Below are 24,511 nucleotides of genomic sequence, written 5' to 3' on the forward strand. Positions count from 1 at the left end.
CTCCGAATGCTGAGATTACAGGCATGCACCACAATGCCTGGCTATATGTCTAAATATGAAATAATAAAATAGTTATTTTACACCACAGGCAACTCCCCCATACACATACCAATGGATTGAGGGGCGAGGTTTTTTTATGAGTATATGTCTCTGATATGCAGTAATTATACTCACTTTGTGGAATTGGTATATACTCATGCATAATGCCTCTTGCTGGTAGAAGAGAGCTTTTCTTTTAAACCTCTTTTATGTTTTGTTTTACTTCAGAGCAGCTCACATGATACCAGGGCTCTGAAGCAATGCTCGGCCTTTGTTTTCCCAGGTGGTCAGTCAGTACTGTCAAAAGTGCCCAATAGTCCGCAAAGCACTGAGAGTGAAATAATACACTTGTAAAGAGCAAACAGGTCCAGACAAGTAAAACATAGCCTTTGAAACTGGTAAGCAGCCAGATACCTATTTTGGGGTCTCATTTGCAATCCAGACTCCCCCTTTCAGAGGCATGTGTAGCCTTGATCTACCAAGAATCCTTGTTTTTTCCCTGTAGATATTTGTTCATTGTCATGGGTTCTTGGTTACATCATCCAAAGTTACCCTCAGGCACTGAAGGATTAATGCCCTACCCGTTCTTAGGAAGCTCTTGGACATCACTGACTGGCCGCTCACGTGGGACTGCCTTGTTGGAGTATGGCCACTGTCACCGTACCCTGGTCACTCTCTCATTCAGAGGCAGGCTGCGCACAGTGACTGGCTGGCCCTAGGCACTGATAGAAAGGCCTGGCTGCCCACACCAATTCAGACAATGCCGAAGTCCTGCCGTCTTCAGGACACCTAGCAGGGTCAGCTGAGGTCTTCATCATCCCTGCATTGCCGTCTGGCTCCCTACTCCATCCAGTCTGGCTTATTTGTCTGCCTCCTACTGCTATTGATCCAAAAGTACTCCCTAATAAACCTCCCACGTGGAAGTCTCTGTCTGGGAGTCGGCTTTCCAAAAGGCCCAGCCTGCTCCAATTATGAAGCTTTTTAATGCTGTGGTAATTAGAGGCTGAACACTTGACATGTGAAAGAAAAGAAGAGTACTAGGAGGGAACACAGGTGATTCAGCCAGTGAGGTCTATTAATCATGGAAAATTATGGATACCCTTCACTCTTCAATAAAGACATCTCAAGCTTTTATCAAGACTCACTTTTGATGTTACTGTATCCATGTGTTTATCCGAGAAGACCCTTAATTCTTCCTCCAAACCTGATGAGTTCAAGACTCAAGACACCTGAGAAGACTCTAAACTGAGTTTTGTCTGGGTTGGGAAATCTTTCAGGCTTCTCAAGACCCTACACGTACTTCTTGGTTCCACTCCTGCCATTATAACTTGATGACCATGGTGGAAGCCGGCAGATCCCTGAGAAACATAAAGCCCCGCTTGCTCAGCTGAAAGCAAATGCTAGTTGAAATGTATTCCACTCAAGCAGCCCTTTTCTGGCTGTCTCAGAGAGCTTTCACTATTACTGTTGTTCATCCTTGGAGGGCTGCCAGAGCCCAGAGGAGGCAGCTTGGAGAAAGCAGGATCTGGGTAAGAAGGATTCATCTACCCATGCAGCATAGCAGAGGCAGGTTAGAGACTCAGAGTTATTAATGCCAAAGCTATAGCTAACATAGTTTCAGGCATCAATCCAAAGGTAAAATAAGGAAAGACCAGAGAACAGGACGTGAGACTAAAAAGCAAGAAAATAAGATGCTCGACAGAATTAGACTTTGGTGCAATTGAAGGCATTCATTAGAAGGAAGCCTGGGAACTGTGCCTGCTGATGGAGCTTCCTTTCTCAGGTCTCCTGGTGCACACAACAGGCATCAGTGCGGCATCTTTGTGTCTATCTGGACTGGATGACCTTTCAGTCTTCATTTCTTCTTCCCTGTAGCCCTCTCCCCAAAAATCTCACACCCTGAAAATGACTGGAGAGAAGAGAAAGGGGGCAACGTGATGGCAAAGAGAAGGTCACAAGTCCTCGAATGTCTGATCTATCCACCATGTGCACACTGATTTTTGTCTCTTATTTCCCAATACTGGAAGAACCACGGCTCTCCCACACACAGCACGCAACAGTCACCCGACAACAGACACTGGCTGACCCAGGTGAGCATAAGGTACCAGGAAATAGGTCACAGGAAAACCACTGTTCCCCCGCCACCCCTGAGGCAGAAGTTCTACCCAAAACTTCTACAGAAATCTGGGTGCAGTTCAAGTCTGTATTATTGTAACGTATGATGGGACTCATGGGCTGGAAGAAAATGGAAAGTGAAATTCCATCAGTCCAGGTCATCTTCTTTGGTAGCGTCCCGGTGAGGTCACAGCTGGAGAGGCCAGAACATGCCTTACAAGAATGCAAGGCTGATGGCCAAGGCTGGTGACTGATAGCAGAGCTGTGGGCTTGTTTGGCTTCTCGGTGTTTCAAATTGTGTCATATTTGGAGAGAGACAGCACAAGTGATTCACAAATATCTTAGGATGTGACTAAAGTGTTCGACACAAACTTGTTCTTCTTCTTTTTCTTTTCAATTTGTAAGTATCTTTGCTGGGTACCTAAGAGTTTTTAAAAGCTGGATACCAGGTTTGGCAATGGGAATAGGTCCCAAATATGCCAGTACATGGAATTTCTACCAGACTTCTCTTCTTAGAATGATGGGGGAGGGCTTGTTCTGTTTCATTTTGGTTTTTTGTTTGTTTGCTCAGGTTTGACCTCTAACTCATGTCAATCCTCCTGCCTCAGCCTCCTGAGTGATGAGGTTACAGGTATGTGCCATCATGCCCAACCTCTTCTAAGAATTGTGGAGTTCCAAAAATATAAGAGTTGCGCTTAAAACTTGTAGAGTCAGAGCAGAATCCTTTCCCAAGTGACAGCCACAGAGCCTATGCTTTATCACACTCATCTAAAGGAAAGATAAAGGTAAACCGTGCATGGGGGGCCACACACCCATAATCCCAGCACCTGGGAGGCCAAGGCAAGTCCATGGCCCTCCTGGGCAAACTAACAATACCCTGTTTCAAAATTTAAAAGAAATATAAAGGACTAGGTATATGATCCAGCCCAGATGCCTGGGTTCAACACTCAGGATTGGGAAAAGAAAGATAAAGGTAAACTAAGAAGAGGAAAAGAAGCATCTGCTTCTGTGCTCTGTGACCCTGAGCGACAGCTTTCATTCTCTGGATCTCCAAGTCCCTACTGAAACAGAGGAGATTGCGATCTGGAACTCCAGAATTACACGACATTATTTATATGCCGAGCTCTGCCCCTCACTTCCTGGAATTTTTATTATTTATGTGTGGCTCCTCCTTCCCTGTCAGTCCCTTGATTAAAGAGCTTGCTTCCCCCTCTGAAGGCTTCTGAAGGGTGAGCAACACCTCCGGACTCCTGCCAAAATCAGCTCTGCCCAGCATGCATGCTGCCCTGCTCAGAGGCGGCGGCACCAGGGCCAGCCTCAGCCTCAGTCTCCTGCTCCTGCTTGGCCTCTGGTCAGACAGAGGTGTGAGAGCCAAGGAGCTGAAGTTTGTGACAGTGGTAAGTGCGCTCTCCTGGCTTTTCCTAGGAGACTGATACCAGCAGGGGCTGAGAAGGCAGGTGTTGGGTTTCATTTCAGGCTTCTGTCCTCTCCCAGCAGAGCCTGGGCTCTGCTAAGACTCAGAAAGCAAACAATCGACTTTGGCAAGGTCCTTTCAGGACGTAACATGTAAGTCCTAACAAAAAAGTTGTGCTAATCTTTTTTTTCTTTTTCTCCTTCAGCGATGTTATTTGACTACTTTACAATTCAGGTTCCTTTTTGAAAATCACACCAGAAATGGGGAAGCAAGTCGCCCATGCACTTTATACAATGGGAGCCAACCTGGCTTCATCTGATTTATTGATTATTTGTTTGTAAGGCAAAACCAAGTTCCCCCTCACCAATATTGAATAGCTCCTTCCCTTTATGTTTATCAAAGAACTGGAGCATAAATTAGTAAATAGTCTCTGCAGCACAAAAGAGAAACTAAACTCAGAATTTTTGAGAACGTACTGATGTACAGATTTAGGTTATCCTTAAAGTCACGTGTGTGTATGTGTGACAAGTGAAGGAGAGAGGGATGATTAATCTGTGGGTCATGTCAGGAAAATCAATACACTGTTGGCACTGTTTACAAATACATGAAAACAATTTTTGCTAAGTAAAGGGAATTAATTGTGTTGTTGGAATCTTTGATTTTCTGTGTGTGGATTTTTTTTCTGTGTGTTTCTCGTGTGTGTGTGTGTGTGTGTGTGTGTGTGTGTGTCTTTCTCTGCATTTAAAATTCTACCTTTTACAAGCTCACTTACTTTTTCTGGTCTCTATTTATCCATCCACAATGAAAGTGGACTGATTAACAAGTAAATTTTCTTTCTGTAAGAATACTCAATGTTTATTTTTATTATTTGGAAGGATCCTACCTTGTATTTAACACTTAAACACGAAGTTCCTGTTTTCTCAACGTGGTGTGTTCAGAACTTTCTTCTTTACTACGTATAATCAGATAGCCATGTTTATGTAAATCATGATTCTTGGTACAGTTAATCTTTAGTAGGTAATGAGTCAACAACGACAGAGAGGGAAAAAATAAAACAGAGAAACATATGATGATATGTTTATATACCCCAGATCTGGCCGCTGTCAGATTTCTGTGCTGCGAACACAGCCTCATCTCATGTACCTCCCATAGGTGACATCGATTCATGATTTCCTCACCAACATGTTCAGTAGAAACAAATATGGGGACCGTGGGAACTGGCCGTGCTTGCTGTCTGTGTCACGCTGTACACCTGGAGCATGCTGACTGAGTGCCAAGTGCTTTGTGATTTTACGGGAACCTCCAGTTAACTGCATAGGTAGATTCTGCCCTCTGTGTTCTGTTCCCAACCTGAACTAACCTCCCGAACTATCAAATTCTTGTGTTTCTTTTTCCCCTCTCTACTCTTAAAGTGTATTCGGGGATACACGTTAATTCTTTCCTAAGGAAAACTAAAATGCCATAGTAGTTATCTTGGAATGAAAGCAGCAATGAATATTGCATGGAACTAATATTATTTTTCCTTCCATGACTTCCTTCTTTTAAAGGTAAATAAAGGGCGATGTAATACAGCTTCCTGGTCCTTAACAGAATGAACTCTTTCATGACTTAAGCCAGAAGATAACATTTTCTCTTTCACTGATTGTAGAGAATATTTGGCTTTCAATAGTTAAACTGTACATTCAGGAAAATACTTGGAACATTATTAGAAGAACTGGAGTAAAAGAGTCAAGGTAGTTACATCACACCAAGCACTGTTACAAGAGCTCAGTATGGACTGTGTCCCATAGTTTTCTCAAAGGTCCCAGAAGGTAGGGTTGCTACACAAAACACAAGACAACTCGTTGAATTAAATTTTAAATAAGCAGAGACTAATTTTTATTAGAAGTATGACCCGTGCAATATTTGGGCATCCTGTATTTTTAATTTCTAAGTCTGACAATCATTCTGAAAGCTTTTTTTAAACTTATTAACCCTATAGATGAGGACATGAGACAGAGAGGTTAAGAAATTTGTTTGTAGCTGCACAGCTGGAATCGTAGGGACAGGATTTGAACCCAAGCTGTCTGACCCATGGGCCACTAATGCCACTAACGAGAGCTGCTCTGAGATCCCTGTAAGGTTTACTAAATGAGTCTGACTTAGAAGCGGTATATGATTTCCTTGCTCTTGCTCTGCAGTCCACAAAAAGTAAGACTCTTTGAACTCCAAAAAGCTTTTTTTGGCAGAATGAATAGGAAACTGTCCTTGGTTATTGTTCCTGCCTATGATAGTCACAATATGACCTTTTGGGGAGACGGGTGGTGACTGGAGATTGAACCCAGAGTGTTCACACTGAGCTATATCCCCAACTCTTTTTTTTTTTAAGTTAATGTCTTGCTGAGACACCAAATTGCCCAGGTGAAACTCAAATTTTTAAATCCTCCTGCCTTAGCCTCCCAGAGTTTTGGGATTACAGGCATGTGCTGCCACACCTGGCTACAACACAATCTTTCTAAGCCGCCACCAAAGCACATTCCTTGGAATGCTAGTTCAGTAACATCTAGTTTTGCTTTTGAGTCTTTTGTTGTTTCTTTGATGTTGTTTGGGCTGTCCTTGAACTCACTACAGTCCTCCTGCCTCAGCCTCCCAAATTCTGGGGTTACAGGTTTGCAAATGTTACAGGTAATGACTCATTAACAGGTGCTGCACGAGAAGAAATGGGTTTCTGAAGTCAAGTCAGCCGTGGGGACAGAAAGTGGGGCAAATTGTACTAAAGGTCTCTTTAGCAGCACTACTCAGATCTTAAAAGGCACTGTTGCAGAGTGTAGTGGCACATGCCTGTAATCCTAGCACTTGGGGGGCTGAGGCAGGAGGATTCCTGTGGAAAAGATCCAAGGATCTAATTCATTGTTTCCTACAGTTACTCTGGCATCCACCTCTCACTGTAGAGAGAGCTTAGAGAATTTCTATTTTTAACTTTACAGAAACGATAGTGAGTGTGCCAAGTCCCTATGTACCCATCAACCAGCTTAAATAATTATCACTCAGGGACAGTCCTGTTTCTTTTATATGCCCAATCATTTCCCACACACACCCACTTGGCTTTTTAAAACTAATATTGTGCCCCGTATTTTTCCACCAGAAACAGGGAAACACCATTTTAAAGCATAATGTCTCCCTGATGCCAGCGTGAAATCATTAAGTGATTTCAAACCAAGAGAAATGCTCCATCTCATCCCACTGGGGTTTTATGGAGAAAGAGATGATGATGAGCCACCTCTTCATGTTCATGGCTGAGCTTCACTCCATATGGCTGACTTCAGGAAGTGTTCTTTCCCAAGATATAGGATATCCTCGAGGGGTACAACCTCCAAATCCTGAGCACATTGTCTCTGCCTGGGATATGATGAGTAACTTCTAAAGCGTAGGTGCAGAAACTCAAATGGTGCCGTCACATCACTCACACTCTTTCTCAGGCTTAGCCTCAAACCGGATACTCTAATCCCATTATCTATTTTCCAGTGCTATTCTCCAGAACAGAAGTTGCAGGTCAGACTTGGGAAGGCACTGATTAGTCACTGACTCCAGTTCCACCATCACTGGCCAGGCGTGGGACCGTACACGTGTCACTTACCGAAATAGCTGAGTTTCAAGTGTCCCAAATTGAAAGTTGGGATAACAATGATAACTATGCTTCTTACTTCACAGAGTAGTGTTTAAGATCAAATGACAGGATTCACATGTGCAGATGTGAACCGTGATTCAGTCGTAAGGTACTGCTGGGAATCTAAAATAGTCTAAAATAGAAGCTTTCCAACTTTTTGCATCAAATCTAAGTGATCTTTAAGTAGCCTGTTTTTCAAATTGTGGTAAAAAGTATAACCACATATCATAAAATTTACCATCTTTACTGTTTTAAATGTCCAGTACAGTGATGTCGCGTGTACTAGCATGCTGTACTGTCTTTACCATCATGAATCTCCAGAACCTTTTTCATCTTGAAAAACTGAAACCCTGCACCCATTAAACAATAGCTGCCCATACTTCCCTGCCCCTAATGCTTGGCCACCTCCGTTACACTTCTTGGCTCGGTGAGTTGAACTATTCTAGCATAGTTGCCTTTGTTCACCTGTTTCTTTTACTTTGCATAATGTCCTCAAAGTTCTAGAGGAGTAGTTATTATTATAAAACTTATCAGTGTGAGGGGGCACCTGTGTGATGTGAAGACAATAGAGAAACACCAAAGATTTTAGGAAATTATCATCGACTAGAATTTAGACTAACGACTCAGCTTGTTTGTACTCTAAGGAAACACAGCCATGAATTTTAGCTCGCTTTTTCTTGGGGGAGACACAGCTATATGTGTCCAGTATGATTTGAGGGAGGGAAAAGCCAGAGGTGAGAACAGAGAGGACTGTGACCACAGTCCACACATACAAAAGCAGGAGAATTGGAAAAGAATGGATGCTATGTTTAAGTTGTGAAAATAGAATTCCTGTGATCACATATAACCATGAACAAAAAGACAAAACCTAAATGATCCTGTTTCAAGTTCGGGTTACTGAAAAGAAAGGACAAAGAAAAGTCACTAAAAACTTGGAAATTTAAATAGAAGTGTGTGGTATAAACATCAAAGAAATTTAGAATGGTCTGTACCTCACAACAGCATAGTACTTAAGAGTGCAGGCCCCAAAATCAGACAGCCTGGGTTTGAATGCCGGCACAGTCCCTTCCTACCTATCTGATTCTAGGTGAGTAATTTAGCCTATTTGTGCCTCAGTTTCTTCATTAGTAAAAATGGGAGAAGTAGCACCTCATGGAACTGATGTGAGACTTACTTGAATTAATATACAAAAAGTACCTCTGAGTTTTTCTGGTAAATGCACTAAACTCTGTAATTATTATTAGTATACCTGTAGTATCACACCTCATATGTGTGTTTTATAATGTTCACATAACCAGTTAATTAAAATGCCAACATTTGCATACCCTGTAATCCCAGCACTCAGGAAGCTGAGGCAGGAGAATCGCTATGAGTTTGAGGCCAAGCTGGGCTACATAGTGAGTTTAAGGCCAGCCTGAAATACATAGCAAAATCCTACCCCCCAAAACCCCCTAAAATGCCAGCTTTTTCTCCTTATTCTCTTTAGTCTCAAAAGAATGAAGTGTCTATGTATTTTTTGTTTTGAATCCATGGGTTTTCTTTCCAGCTTTGGGCATCTGATCTAATACAAACTGGAGAAACATACATGCCAAATGTGGATCCAAGAGTTAAACAGATTTTACAAAAAAGAAGGAGGAGGACAGAAAACGATGCTGGAAAAGACTACTATTGTCTTTTTGTTGCCTTCATCTTCACTGTTCACCTCTGAACAGTACCTGTGGCCCCAGAAGTGAACTTCTCAAGACCTGTAAACCTCTTTTATTTCAATTCTTTTAAAGGAGAATTGTGATTTGAGCTAATGAGTTGTACACATTTACCAGATTTTAGTTACTTTATATTGGCACTTTGAATCCTCAAAGTTGCCCTGAAGGCCTCTAACATTATCTTAGTATAGTATCGGGTAATGAGAAGGAAGCTGGAGTTTATCTTTGGTACACTGTGGACCCTGAACTCCAGGGGTTCTGATGGCACAGAATTTATGGCACAGCTTCTAAGGAGATGCAGCACATAAAACTATCCCAGGAGAACCGAACCATGAGCTCATAAATTGCCCTGGCGTCTGTCTCCCTTGCTTTGTGGCTCTGTAGTCACCTGAGCCAAGGTGCAGCGTGGCTGCCTCTGGAGACCTGCATGTTCTTTCAGGATGTTTGCTGAGAGACCACTGGGCACTGAGCTATGGTGCCAGGCCAGTGGGAGATTCACTCAGTTCTCAGAGAAGAATATCTCCTGTTCTGTCCCCATATATTCTGCAATTTTTCAGGGAAGTGGACTGAAAACTGTATTTGGCTCAAGATATTTCAGCCAACTAGATTTCCACTGTAGGCATTGATACCAAAGTGTCCTAAATCTAAAGGAATAATCAATTAGTGTTCGTGCGTGTGCTTGTGTATGTGTGTTTGATTCTTGACCTTCACAGGAAGTTAGATCTCCAGCCCTGCTCCCTTTCTTCCAGCTAGGTTCCTAAGACTGGACTCAAACTTGCCTCCTCCTGCCTCAACCTCCCAGGCTCCTGGAGTGCACCATTACACCTAGCTGTCAATTATTGCTCTTGTTTAAATAGGAGGCAATAGAAGATTAGAAAGTAATAAAGGTGTTCCTTAAAGGATAGTAGGCATTACTTGTTTTTGCTCAACAAGTAATGCCTACTATCTAATATAAACAACTTTATGGTGCCAATATAAACAGTAGAAAGGAAATACATAAGATAGCTAAGCTAAATGCATGAATATTAAAGAAACAACAACAATAACAGTAACAAATATAATAGTAAGTCCCATATGGTAAATGCACTCTGGCGTGCTCATTACTATATTGATGTCCTTACATTATATACTACACATTTCATTCTCACGTTGCTCTTGAATGGTAGGTAAATAATGGTTTTATTGTTATACAAAGAGATAAATTGAGGTGCGCAGAACCTAATTATTTTCCCAGGGTCACCCAACTCGTCATTGATAAAGTGGGGGCTTGAAACTTGCCTAAGGAAGGGGAAAGCCAGACCTTTCCTGTTACACTTACAGTTTGAAGCAATGTGATACAGTTTTCAACACTTCTCTTTTTTGTGGCTTCTTGTTTTTCCTGAGTCCTGGGTAAAAATCTTGTTACTCTGGCCCCCACTTCCTCGCTGATGAGTGCGGAATGTATTACCACACTGATTCTTTTTAGACATCCTCAGCTTCCTTCCCTTCATACCCCACCCTGTCTATTTTTCTGTTTCCTTTTTTGCTGTGGTAGGGATTGAACCCAGTGGTGCTTTACCATATGCTCAGACCTTTTGCATTTTATTTTGAAACAGGGTTTCCCTAAATTTCCCAGGCGGGCCTCCAATAGGTAGCCATCCCGCCTCAGCTTCCCAAGTAGCTAGGGTTACATGCATGTGCCACCATACTCAGTTCCATTTTACTTTTTAAGCTTCTTTATTATCAGATTTATTTCTCAATTTCTAAAAGAACACAATAAAATGGGCTTTCATTCATGGTAGTCTTCATCATTAAGAGTTCTTCAAAACTTAAAGTAGAAGGGGAAGAGGAGCTTAACATCAAGACCCAAGGCCCCTTCCAGGACTGCCAGAGTCAGCCCCAAATGTGTGGTGTGTCTTGGGTACCAAACCTGAAAGACTTACAGTTTCAGAAGCAATGGTACGAGTGGAGGAATGAGGGAAAAGACGGGGGAAGAGAGGGCAGGAAGAAAAAGCAGCACAGAGAGGATGAGCTTCTTAAGCCCTTGTGAGAAGCTGGCAGGAGAGTCAAAGAAGACCTGGAGGAATGGCCCCAAGCCAGGGTTTCTTTGTGTGTTTGGCCTTATCGCAGGCACCAGCTGAGGGTATGGGGTATGGGATATGGTGTGCGTTCACATTTTTAAAAATGTATTACAGTAAAAGACATTAATTCTCCTCAAAATAGTCCACTCTAAAGATATCCATCTCGTTCTTGCCACTCTCTGAAGCAGTTTTGGAAACCTCTCTCATGAGTGACTTCAGTCATATTATACGGTCTGCCTCAATGTCCTAAATTGGTTCAAAACACTTACCTTTCATGGCCATTTTGACTTGGGGAAGAGCCTGATTAACTTTAGTGCCACATCAGTAAAGAAGGTGGATGAAGATACACCAAAGGAGCCTGCCTTTCCCGGGGGTGGCTTTGGAAGCAACTTAGGCCATATTCTTAGATCATACTTCATAAAGATAAAAGGAAGGATCACTGTCCTTTTCTATTGACACAATAGAATACTACCGGTAACTAGTGGGTAGGGGTCAAGGTCTACGAAGCTTCTGCAGTGTGCAAGTCAGCTCCTGCCACAAAAAGTTGTCCAGTCCAAAATGTCAGTGGTGTTAAGGTTGAAAACCCTCAAAAGCAACAATGTTGGTTAACTAATCTATTGAAGCCAAATAATAACTTTGATTACTCAGATCTGGGAATGTGTGTTGCACAATTGCTTAGGATATAAACAGTCTCAGTGTGTCTTGATTGTAGAAAGAAAGGCACTAACAGTTGGCCTTAGCATTGCTGATCACAGCCAAGGAAACTAGAGAGCTGTAACACACAACCGTCCTTACTACCTGGAGGGCAGCCTTCAACCACGCTGGTCCTTACCTGACACAGTTTGTTATAATCTACTGCAGCATTGCCTGTCGATTTTTCCTCTCTCTTTTTTTCTTTTGAGACAAAAGCTCACTGTTTCAAGCTGGGGAATTAACTCAGGGCTTAGTACAAGCTAGACAAGTGTTCCATCATCGACTCTGCCTTGTACTACTTGAGTATTTTTCTCTCTTTATCTTTTACTTATAAAATGCCTTTGTGTTTGACTTGGTATCTTACTCAAACATTTTAAGAATTAAAATACCAAGGTTTCAAAAATTCATATTATTCTTCCCAAAGAGAAACATGCAATGAATACATATGTGCATTATATGCACATATGTTGTGAAATGTTGAGATTTAACTCACCTAAGTTCTCTATTTGTAACTTCTTTACCCTAAACTGCCTAAAAATTGACAGATGACTGGCTCAAAATGGACACGAATGGAACATGTAACTTAAAAGCCACTATTTTTAGTACTGTACATTTTAAAAACTATTGTTTCTGTAATGGTAATTAAGGGAAGAATGTTTCTCATCAAAGGATTCTGCACTAAACCAATCATATAAGCTTTGTGTTTCTTTCTACTTTATCCAATGCACAAATCTAGTTCTATTTTTTGTATCACCTTCCTACTAATGGCTAATTATCTTGATTCTAGCATTATCTCAAATATAAGAGAGCCATAAGTGACCTTAGAACAATAGGCTTTGTTTTCTTTTTGCAGGGCTTGGAATGGAACCCAGAGTCTCAGACATGATAAACAAGTTGTCTTAGTTACTTTTCTATCTTTGCTGAGACAAAATACCTGATCCCCAAAATCAAGGAAGGGAAGGGTTATTTACCAGAAGTTTGTGGAGGTTTCCAGTCCATAATTAGCTGGCCTCAAGGCAAGGCGGTATACCAGAGGGGCAAAATAGTTCATAGCAGTGGAAGACAGCAAAAGCAGTACGAGCAAATGGGGCACAAGGCAGGAATGAGCCTCTTTCCCTCCCTTATACTGTATATAGGCCAAGGGTGGGTGCAGCACCCACACCACCAATCCCAGCACTAGACAACAAACCAATCACAAACTCTAGACTCAGCCACCTCCAAAAAGCCTACCTCGACATGACCACATGAGGCATTGGGGGGAAACATCCAGACACAAACCATAACACAAGTGCTGTACCACTGAGCTACATTGTCAGCCCAGAATACTGCTTGTTAACCAGAGATATATTTGGGGAGGTTTTAAAAATCCCAGTGTCCTCGCCACAGCCCAGATTAATAAATTCAAAATTTATTAGAGATTGAACCTTGCCCTCTGAATTTTCTGAAATTCTCCAGGTGAATCCAGTGAACAGCAAAGGTTGAGAACCAGAGATATAGAAGAAAGTCTAATTGACAGACAAAAGCAAAACACCCACACTAAATTTGCAAGCTTATTGTGGCATATGTATTTTCAGGTGTTTCGGCATGGAGACAGAAGTCCCATTGAAACCTTTCCTAATGACCCCATTGAGGAATCCTCATGGCCGGATGGGTTTGGGCAACTCACTCAGGTTGGTTGGGGATTTTCAGTTAAAAATTGTTGATGAATCTTTAGAGAAATACTTACAGAATTGTCTGTTTTGACATGGTCTTTTTATTGTTTGTTTTGTTTTTAACCTTATTGGTTTTATTTAAGCCTGAGAGATGTGCATGAACAATAGGATATATGAGTTTAAAATGCTGAAGAGAATCAAAAGCTTTTAAGGCAGCACCTGAGTTTTTCAGGCTTTTTCCTGCAAAAAGAGCAGGAAAAAGTCTGTTACTCAGTAAGCTGAATGAATCCTCAGGGTTGAGGAATAACATTTTGGGAAGTGATGATATCAGAATTGTATTTCTTATCAGCTGGACAAATTGAGATTGAAGATTCCTTATAAGTCAGCAGTCCCCATCCTTTTTGGCACCAGCAACCACTGGGGGAAGACAATTTTTCCACAGGTTAGGATGATTCAAGGGCAGCATGTTAATTATGCACTTATTTCCATTATTATTACACGGCACACTTGTTTTCTAGTACCATAACATTGTGTACTCCATTTGTGTTACCTTACATTACTATCTCACAAGGAGTGGACCTAGATCCACTCCTGTGAGAATCCTGTGCCTCCACTGCTCCATCAGGAGGCAGAGCTCAGGCAGTGACGTGGGAGAAGGAGAGTGGCTGGAATACAGAGGAGGCTTTGCTTGCCTGTCCTGCCACTACCCTCCCACTGTGCAGTCCAGTTCCTACTGGCTGGGGACCCCTGTTAGAAGCGGTTCAGTAAATACAAAGAGCCCTACTTCCTAAAGCATCTATAGAGAAGGTGTGCTGAGGAACAAAGGGCCCACTAGCCTCACTTCAAAGAGTAGATCGCACCAGAGATAATCCATTCGCTTAAATCAGGTCGATCATTACTATTAACCAGAAACTAAGTGGAAGTCTCTATGAAGTGCCAACAAGGGTGAATAGGTACGTGTGCTCAGGAAATCAGACTCCTGACTAACAATCACAGCTTTTCATTTAAATAAATGTTTCAAGCCCACCTTGTGTACCCAACATGTACAATGAGATGACACAAATATCTATGATAATGTGACTCATACTTTTCCTAATTTTTACTTTTTTGCTATAGCTGGGAATGAAACAGCATTATGAACTTGGACAGTATTTAAGGAAGAGATATGGACAATTCTTGAACGAGTCCTATAAGCGTGAACAGGTAAATTGGGGAGCCAGAAAGGGAAACTTTGACTCTTGAAAGAATTAGAATAATTCTGCATGTGCAAAATTGTTTTTGCTTATTTTCTAATTAACTTATCCAGTCAGAGAGATTGTTTATAAATCTACTTCTCATGATAGGATTTTTTCATAAGAATGTATGAATATGAGTAAGTTCAAAATTGTTCAGGCATCTGTGTAAATATGAGGATAGCCACCACTTGTCAACTCCACTGTCAGCCTGCTAGGTTGCTGTGTCCCCTGGTATCCTCATAACATTACCCGTCTCGTAGCAGATGCTGTGCATGTGATGTTCCCACAAAGCCTGCTAAAAGTTCAGTGGGGACATTCTGTTCTTTTTCTAATACCCATCAGCCCCACAGAAAGAAAATTCCACGTTTCCTCTAATTTGGCTTCTGCCTTGATTCTCCCACTCTAGGTTTATATTCGAAGCACAGATGTTGACCGGACTTTGATGAGTGCTATGGTAAATCTGGCAGCCCTGTTTGCCCCAGGAGGCTCCAGCATCTGGAACCCCAACCTGCTCTGGCAGCCCATTCCAGTGCACACAGTTGCTGCCTCTGAAGATCGGGTCAGTATCCAGGGAGGTCCGGGAGGCTCCACAGGAGCCAGGAATGCAGGAGGGGGGCTGCCCAGACTTGCTGAGAATATGGAAGTCTGAACATGCCTTGGCCTGGGAAGTCTTATTCTTTCTTAAATAAAGCTGCAAGGGATAACATAGGGTAGGGAGTGCCCAGACAAGAGACAGTAGAAACTGAACTTTTCTTTGACTGGCTACTATCCCCCTTGTTTTGCCACCATTCCGACTTCCGTCAGTTCACTCCTTTCCACCTTTACACGCACACATAAGCACACCGGTGTCCTCCTCAGATCCCTGGACTTTGGTGCCCAACAGAACTTTGTTCTCTCTCTAGAAAATATAAAGGTCTCCCTTCCTATCACACACTGTCCTTGCCTATGAAAATCTGCATTCCTAGATAGAGGGAAAAAATTTTGAGTGCGTAACTGATGCCCAACACTTTTAGACATGTCATCATTGTGCTGGCCTCAGCAGCATGTATACAATATACGCCATCATATGAAACTTTTGTAATTACCTTGAAAGATAACAGTACTGCACTCACATATAGCAAGGGAAGAAATGCTCTCAGAGAAGTTAAACCCCGCCATCATATGAAACTTTTGTAATTACCTTGAAAGATAACAGTACTGCACTCACATATAGCAAGGGAAGAAATGCTCTCAGAGAAGTTAAACAACAAACAAAAGTGATTCAAAATCACATGGCTGGGAACTCCCCCTTGAGGATCAAAACTAGTCCTTTTGCACTCTTGTGCAATCTTCTTCCCTAAGATGCATATTAGAATCACTTGGAGAGTTTTCAAAACTGCTGATGGGCAGGGCACTGCTCATAAGAAGCCAGTTTCTGATGGCAGCGGCCAGGAGGAGTATGTAGAAAATACTCTCCCTAGCTGGTTCCACGGAACCAGTACCATAAAACAAGCTTAAAAGGGGTGAAGAGGTACTCTTAAATTTATTTGCACAGGGTAGGACTGACCAAGAACACTTAGACCTTTTCAAAGCATTCGATATATGTAAAATAGTAAAATATTTCCAGATATAGTGGGGCACGCCTGTAATCCCAGCACTTGGAGGCTGAGGAAGGAAGATTGCTGTGAGTTTGAGGCAGCCTGAGCTCCACAGTGAGACCATGTCTCAAAAAAATAAAAATACACATAATATAGTGTTAAATTAATCTCTCAGCGTGGCACTTACGGCTACATGAAGAATATAGTTTGGGGCAAAGACTAATTTCTCTGCATTCACATGACAGGCATGACCATGTGTCTTAGCCTAGTTTCTCTTTCTGTAACTGAGCACCACCACCTGGAAGCTTATTTTTAAAAAATAGAGGTTCATTTACTAATCATTCTGAAGATTGGGAATCCGAGAGCACAATGCCAGCAGCTGCCCAGGGTCTGAGGAGGGCTTTCCTGCTGGATGGTGACACGGCTCAGGGTGACATACAGGGAGACAGAGCAAGTGTGTCAGAGATTACTCACTTTTATACCAAAGACACACACACAATTAGGTGAATGTCTGTCACCACCGCTGTCAACACTGCTCTAACACATGAATCCCAACACAAGGACATGTTTGGAGCAGCACCATCGAATCTCTGTGTGGCTGGAGGCTTGGCATAGACCCAGGGTTTTTCCCAGTGACCCTAAAATACTAGGATATATTAGTGTCCACTTTGCTCCTTTACTCCTCCTCTCAAAGCATTATACATACATATATATATATATATATATATATATATATATATTCAGCATAGTATGTATACATATATATAATCAGAAGTGATATATTATTAGTATTTGTAAAATTTTGTGAATATTTTCTTTCCAAAATAAAAAACAAAATCACATTTGTCACAGTCTTTTCTGGAGCGATAAAGACTGGATAACAGTGTCAAATTAAGCCCATGTAGACTAAGAGATCTATCTTCTTCTGAAATCCAGAAATCCTATCTATCTTCTGAAATCCAGAAAGATAGTAATTAAATTACATAATAAAGAGAATGTAGGCTATCAGAGAGGAAAACAAATAGAAAGTGAAGGAGAGAGAGAAAGAAACAAGCAAGTTTTCACCTATTTCCTGCTACCTGCTTGCTAAGGCAAACAAAATTCTCCTATCAGTTAAGAAGTTTAACAAAATCAGACTTGGACATTGTGACAAACATCTGTAATCCCAACACTTGCAAGGGCGGGGCAGAGGATCATTGTGAGTTAAAGGCCAGTCTGGGCTACATAATGAGTTCAAGGCCAACAAAAGCCACATAGTAAGACCCTGTCCAAAACAAAAATGTCTAACAAAATCAAACCATCAAAACAAAGTTATTCTCAGAACTGTACTAAAGTGCTATAAAGACATATAAGAGAAAAATGTACCCAAGTTTCTTCCCAATTTATGATCTGTTGGATGAGAAAAATTAGCATGTGTGAAACATGTAGAACATATTACAAGACAGTAGACAATGATTTTAAGTGCAACCTGTACATGCTGGAGGAATTTAGAGACCTGTGTAAAGCTACCACAGGACACTGGCTTGTCTTCACAGAGTGGGAACTGGAGTCACACCTCCAGGGTACAAAAAGAGAAGAGTCGTGCATTCTTTAGTACTGCACACCTGAGGTGAGCCACCAAGCTTTGAGACATTTGCCTGATAAAGGGTTGGAAGGGAAAGACAATGGACCTGCAGAGAATAACTGCAGAGACAATTCAGGAGTGAGGAGGTGCAGGCCTGGAACTAAATGGCAAAAGATGTTAGAGGAAGGACAGCAAAATTAGACAAGGGACAGAATCAGAAACGACAGGAAGCAACTGATAAAATAGATGTTTTTTAAAGGAATTAGGTGTGTTATGTACATGTAGCAACTTCCACCAGGAAGTATAAACATTCTGTACTATGCACATGTACTAATAAATTCGAATTTTTATTTTTGTATTTATTTTAAAGGGGGTAAAATTAAACAGAACAAAACAGGACATAAGAAAGCAATGTAAGCGATATAAATTTCAAAGCTAGATGACCTGAGATCTTCACTATCTACCATATTGTCTCTTGTTTTCTTCCAAGTAGTTGTCCATGTCTTTGCATACAGAGAATTCATACCAAACAACATAGTATAAAACTGATCTGAACAGAATGAACAAAGTGTTTTAGGTCTTCAAAACTAGGCAATAGGGAAGTTACTAATGGCTGTCGTAGAGTCTTTCGTTCTCTTCAAAATAGCTGTCCATACTTTCATGTATATTGAAGTTCAACAAAATATAACAGGCAGTAGGGAGAGGTTGCTTGGTTTCCTGGTGCTCCAGGTCCCAGCATGGCATGGGTCCCAGTAAACTCCAGTGGCTCCCTTCCTGGGCAGCCATAGCCTGTCACCTGTCACGCTCACAGCCGCTCACCAGGGTGGAAAGGGCCTCTACAAGCTGTTTCTTTCTAATGAATTGACCATTTCACTGCCCAAGTTCTGACATGGCCGAAAGACCATAGAAAGACATCTCTTCAGGCTCCTGCCTGAACCAACAGCATCAGGAAGCTGCTGACCTTGATTCAAGGTCAGATTTAAAAAATGTTTTTTTAGTAGCTACTAAAATGTCAACCCTGTTCTAGATGTAGACAATATGGCAGTGAACAAGAAAGACAGGATCTCATTCTCTTGGGATGATATCTTATAGGAAATAAGTAATAAGGAAAATAATTTCGATGGTGATGTGTTCCTTGGAGGAAGTAAACAAGTTAATGTCATAATTGCTGGGGTGAGATGTCTGGAGGAGCCAAGGTGGAGTGGGAAGGAGTTGAGAGGAGAGATGTTCCAGGCAAGGAGTGGTTGGTACAGGGCCCTAAGCCTCTGTGTTCAGGGGATGATGTGGAGAGCCACAGTGCTGCTGGACAGAAGGACATAAGAAGGACCATAGCAGAAAAGGAAAGGAGAGAGCTCTCTAGGTCCTACCTCGTGTAGACTCTTGTAAGCCATGAAGATTTTGGATTCTCTTTCAGGTAAAACAAAAAGCTAAAGACGTTTGAGGACCACAATCTGATTTGATTGATTCCTTCAAAAGATAAAATGATAGAAAGGAATAGTATAGTGGCTGTGTGGAGCATACATTGTGAAGATGTTACCTATTTCTGACCCCAAACTGGACCCTTCTCCTCCCTCTCAGAATTGTGGAACCAGTAACCCAGCTGAATACCAATTGAGCAGCACAAGAGATTTTTATTTTTGGCCAAGAATAGGGCAAGTAGAAGAAAGACTTGAATGTCAACTTCTTGACCCACTAGGGATCAGGAGGTGAAAGACATGAAGGAGACAGAGAAATTAATAAAGAAAAGGAAAATATTCTTGTCTTTTCTGAAAATGAGCAGAGATTTTCCAGGAGTTTAGGTACCATCTGTTTCCTTTCATGGGTCTTTCTTGCTCTTGTCATGGCGATTGGCAGCTGACATGAATGGCATGGTGCAGCGAGGATGTCATTCAGCACACAGATGAAATTACAGTGAAGTTAGAAGTTGTCTGTGGCTCACTCTGGCACCACTCTCAGACCCAGTCAGTTTTGGCAGGCCCACTCAAAGAGAAACTTCTGGCTTGCAGGGACCCTGTCCTCAAAGATGAACAAGACGGAGCAGAGCAGAAATTCAAACCAGGTCACGTAGGTAGAAGGAAATGCTGTCAGTTGACCGAATAGGAAGCAATAGAAATACAAATTTGGTATCTTAGACTTGGGGAAGACAACGAAAATAAACAAAAACAGTCTATGTTAGAGATATTTCAAAAGTAGACAAGAAAAAGCAGATTTATTATATTTTGTCATTGGCAAAAGAAGAGAAATTACTAAGAGTAAATGACTAAAAATGAAAAAGTTGGGTTCAGCTTTGCACATGCTAAATTTAAGGTCTTCAACAATCAAACATTCAAACAGTGCCCTCCCCCAAGGGCTACAAATCCAGGACAGATGGAAAGAAAAAGCAGCAAAATGCATGTGTGTGTATCTGTGTACATGTGATATTTGGGATTGAACGCAGGGACTTCATACTGAGCTACATCCTCCGTTATTTTTTTAGTTTTTTGAGACATCTTAGTTTTTTGCTAAATCACTAAGTTGCCTAGGATGGATTTTAACTCATAGTATACCTGTCTCAGCCTCTCAAAATGCTAGAATTACAGGCATGTAGCACCACATCCAGCTAACAAAATACACATGGGAGTCACCAACCTACACATTATAGAAAAAATTATGAGAGATTATGGAATTTGAACTCATTATAAGATTATCACTTTGTCCTCTTAATAGGCTTTAAATTATATTTCCATATGTTTAATATACACCCTCATTTTAACAGTCTGCAAATTGGCAGGAACTGAAGCCAACGCATGGTTAGCTAACGTCTTAAGTTTCTTTCCAAAACCTCTCATATTCTTGTGGGGAAACAGGATACACACTCTCGCGCACCAACTGCTGAAAATGAAAGGGTTTGGGGAGGAATCAAGATAACAGTTATTCATTCAGAAAACTACCAATCATGAGCACTTACCAACAGCACATTTTTATTTAGGCCAGTTTATAAGAGAAAAAAGAGGGGGCGGTTTCAGATCTAAGTATATATTCTACTATTTTAAAACCTGATGACCAATTTAATCTTATTCCCTCCAATTTTAGAATGTCCATTTAGCTCGAACATTTGAATCTTCTATTAAGGTTGCTTTAGTCCTAATGAATTTTGTGTGGCTTCTTTTTCCCCAGATCCTGTTCTGTATTGGTGCATGTGTAGTACACAGTGTTTAGCCTACATGTGTGGAGTAATTGCTTTTCCATCCCCTCCCTCTCCTTCCCCTCCTCATCCATCCATCTCTTGTGTAACTTTGTTGGCAAGGTTCTTCCAACTAACTACAGTCTAATTCCTTTTGTCCCCAGTTGCTCTACATGCCTTTCAAGAACTGCCCTCGTTTTCAAGAACTTGAGAGTGAAACTTTGAAATCTGAGGAATTCCAGAAGAGGATCCAACCTTACCAGGTTAAAAGTAGTATTATTTAAGGGTGTAATTGAGCATGAGAGGCAAGTTTGAGGCCAGCCTGGGCTACATAAGTGTGATCATGACCAGCCTGAACTACATAGGGAGACTTGCCTCAAAAAAAACATTGACTTTTTGCTTCTGTTTTATGAACTATCTTCTTCACAAAAAGTAGATGAAAAGTTATGTATTTTTAAAACACTCATCTTTTGAATCAGTTATACATTTGGTACAGAAATCAGCAAAAATACAAAGAAATACAGTGGAAAGTCTGTCAAGCACTCCAGGGTAACCACTGACATTATTTTCTATACAATTTCCAGTTGCTTTATGCATATGCAAACTAACACAAGTATATTCTGAGAGTTTCACAATAGTGATAATGCTGGGCACTTTGATTTTTGTTGCCATTGTTGATGACGATTTTGTTTTTCATTTAATAAAATGTCTTGGAAATGTTTTTATTTCTGTATAAAAAGAATTTCCTTAACCTTTCTTTCTTTTTCATAAATGTGGTGTGTTTGAATTTGTGGATGCACCATAATTTATTTAACCAGCCCTTATTGATTAAAACATAGGTCATTTCCAATCTGTCATTTTTATAGCATATCTGAATACCTTGTGAATCTAAGCAACTTCATAGATACTATCTGCACAATAATCTACCAGAAGTAGAAATTCTGGGTCTCTTTGAAATACTATCAAATTCCCCTCCAATGAGGCTGGATCAATTTCTTTTCTTAACAGTCCTGCAAAACGTGCTCATTTGTCCAATCTCACCAATAATATGTAGAAAATGTCAGGAGAATTTGCAAATCTGATACATGAGAATGGTATCACTGGACAGATTATCTCTAAAGTCAGGAACAAGATTAGGAAGACCACTATTATCACTCTTATACAACATTGTTCTTTACTTTTTCTCTTACAAAAAGTTGGGTTTCTTCATCCACTTAAATGTTATCTGTATTTTTTTTCTATTCCTAGTCTTTTATTATTCTTTTGAATTATTGGTTTTCTTTTTCTATGTATATTTAGAAATTTTATATATATATACATATTGATATATTTTGTACACAAATATATATATATATATATTTTTTTTTTTTTGAGACAGAATCTCACTATATAGTTCAGACTGGCCTTGAACTCAGTATGTAGCCCTAGTTAGACTCAAACTCATGGCAATTCTCCTGCCTCAGCCTCCAGAGTTCTGGGAGTATAGGCATGTGCCACCACACCTGGCAGTCACTATATATTTTAATAGTCCTGCCTGTAATATGAATGGCATTTGTTATACAATACATGTATTGCTGTTACATGTATTGCCTATTGACTTTGCTTATGATGTTTTGGGGCAATGTAGGCTGTAAGTATATTAACATATAGTCTTAGATGGTCTCTATTATTTTTAAAGTGACCACAATTATTCACCTTGGAAACAGTGATATATCAAAGATGTATCTTTTTTTCACTCATTCTGTTTGTTACATTTAAGTCAAATGTAAGCTCCACTAATCGTCTTTCATTTATTTATTGATTGATTGATAATTTTTACCTTAAAGTGAATAAAACTAAGCAAAATAAAACTGAATAAAGCCAATCAAAACAAAACAGTGTAAGTGATGCAGGACTTCAAAACAAGTTAATAGGAAATCAACAATAGTTACAGTAATGCCTCTTGTGGTCTTCAAAATAGCTGCGCATAACTTCAGGCATAGTAAAAGTCAAACAAAAGAGGACAGAATAGAACCAATAAAAACAAAACAATGAACATAATACAGGACTTCAAAACAATATAATAGTAAATCCAAAATGGCTACCGTAATATATCTTGTTATCTTTGAAATAGCTTCTCATGCCATTGGATGTAACAAAATCAAACAAGACAAAACAATAAAACCCAACCAAACAGAACAGTGAAAATGATATAGGACTTCAAAACAAGATAATAGGGAATTAACAATGGCTACCACCTTCAGAAGGAGATCCTCCATAGACTCTACAGTACATATTGTTATCCTCTGAATAGATGATCAGACTACCGACTTTAGACCTGCAGAGTCAGTGAAACACTAAACACTACAAGCATTAAGTCGTATTTTACTTGAGTAGCTATCCTGGCAGCCTGTGTTTCTCTGGATCAGCCAATCACTTACAGTGAGGGTAGAGAAGACCATGGCTCTTCTTGTCTCCAAGTCCAAGTGGCAGAAAGGGCTGGCATCTGCTTCTCCCCACAGGGGTCTACACATGGCACCGACCTGCAGGGAGGGCTTGGCTTCTTGTTGGCTTCTTGTTCTCCTTCCCAGCAGTTCACAAATGGTGTCAACTCGCAAAAAAGGGCTGGCATCTGGCTATGCCTCCTGTGGTCTGTGCATGGCACCGACCTGCAGGGAGGGCCTAGCTTCTTGTCGCCTTCTTGTTCTCCTTCCCCACAGTCTCCATGGTGTCTATATTTTGAGTTCCTTGTTTACTAAGTTCCTAGGGAAGCCTGCAAGGCTTTCTTTTAATTCTATTACAGCTCCATATTTACATTTACATGTTACATCCACTTACAGATTCTACTAGTGTTAGTTTTGACACTCATACCCTGCTTTTCCCAGATTATCTGGCTGTCCCATCACTATTTATTGAAAAGTTCATTTTTTCTAACTTAAACTGTTATATATTTAAATTCTCTTACATATGGAATCTATTTCTGTCATTTTTATTCAGTACAATTGTCCTTATTAGCAAAAAATCATAGTTTTATTTTATCCTAAGACTTTACACTATGCTTTAATGTCTAAAGTGCTGGTCTGCCTTCATTGCCATACATTCTCTAGTTTTCACAACGATATTTTTAATTTCTTGGTAAACTTTTGAACCAGATACTGTAGTTCCAGAAATATTTACCTTTTTAATGTTTTTGCTAGTATCATATTAAATTGATAAGTTAATTTAGGGAAAACATACAACTTTTGAAGAACACTATGTTTTTCCTATTCTTATTTTAATAATTTTAGGATTTTTCCCCTGGGCTTTACATATTTTTATAAAGGTTTATTTTGCTTTGCAACTAAGGGTAGTTTCCTTTTAGTTTTCTAATATTTATACCCTTGATTTCTGTCTTTTCCTTATGTGCTTTTGTCAATACTTACATGGTAGTGTTGGTAGTAGGCATCCTTGTTTTATTCTTGATTATACATTTTTTTCCTTTTAATCATTCTGGCTTTTCAACCAAAATGCAATGCATATATTTTTATCAAATTCAAGAATTATTTCTCTTCCCTGTTCTCAAGTGTTTTTTTAAAAAATCAAAATTTTTCAGTGATACTCAAATCAAGGCCTTTTATTTAAATGTGACATTGAATTTGCTAATTTACTTAGGCCTTTTGCATTGATATTTA

General features: G+C 40.4%; 1 protein-coding gene and 1 non-coding gene across 2 annotated transcripts in view; one reads left to right on the forward strand and one right to left on the reverse strand.

Annotated features, from left to right (window-relative positions):
• Positions 1-3,352: 3,352 nt before the first annotated feature.
• Positions 3,353-24,511, forward strand: part of Acp3 (acid phosphatase 3) — a 54,610-nt gene continuing 33,451 nt past the window's right edge. Inside the window, exons 1-5 of the mRNA XM_013159978.3 lie at positions 3,353-3,551; positions 13,245-13,340; positions 14,439-14,525; positions 14,964-15,116; positions 21,026-21,124. Coding sequence (XP_013015432.2) covers positions 3,429-3,551; positions 13,245-13,340; positions 14,439-14,525; positions 14,964-15,116; positions 21,026-21,124 — 558 coding nt within the window. The 5' untranslated portion in view covers positions 3,353-3,428. The remainder of the gene's footprint in view (positions 3,552-13,244; positions 13,341-14,438; positions 14,526-14,963; positions 15,117-21,025; positions 21,125-24,511) is intronic.
• LOC111753480 (small nucleolar RNA SNORA2/SNORA34 family) lies at positions 18,540-18,675 on the reverse strand. Its single transcript, XR_002788270.1, has one exon. It is a non-coding gene; the product is annotated as a small nucleolar RNA SNORA2/SNORA34 family (small nucleolar RNA).

This window comes from Cavia porcellus, unplaced genomic scaffold, assembly GCF_034190915.1.
Source record: "Cavia porcellus strain 051 isolate PalLab524CR breed Dunkin Hartley unplaced genomic scaffold, mCavPor4.1 scaffold_5, whole genome shotgun sequence".
NCBI classification, from domain to species: domain Eukaryota; kingdom Metazoa; phylum Chordata; class Mammalia; order Rodentia; family Caviidae; genus Cavia; species Cavia porcellus.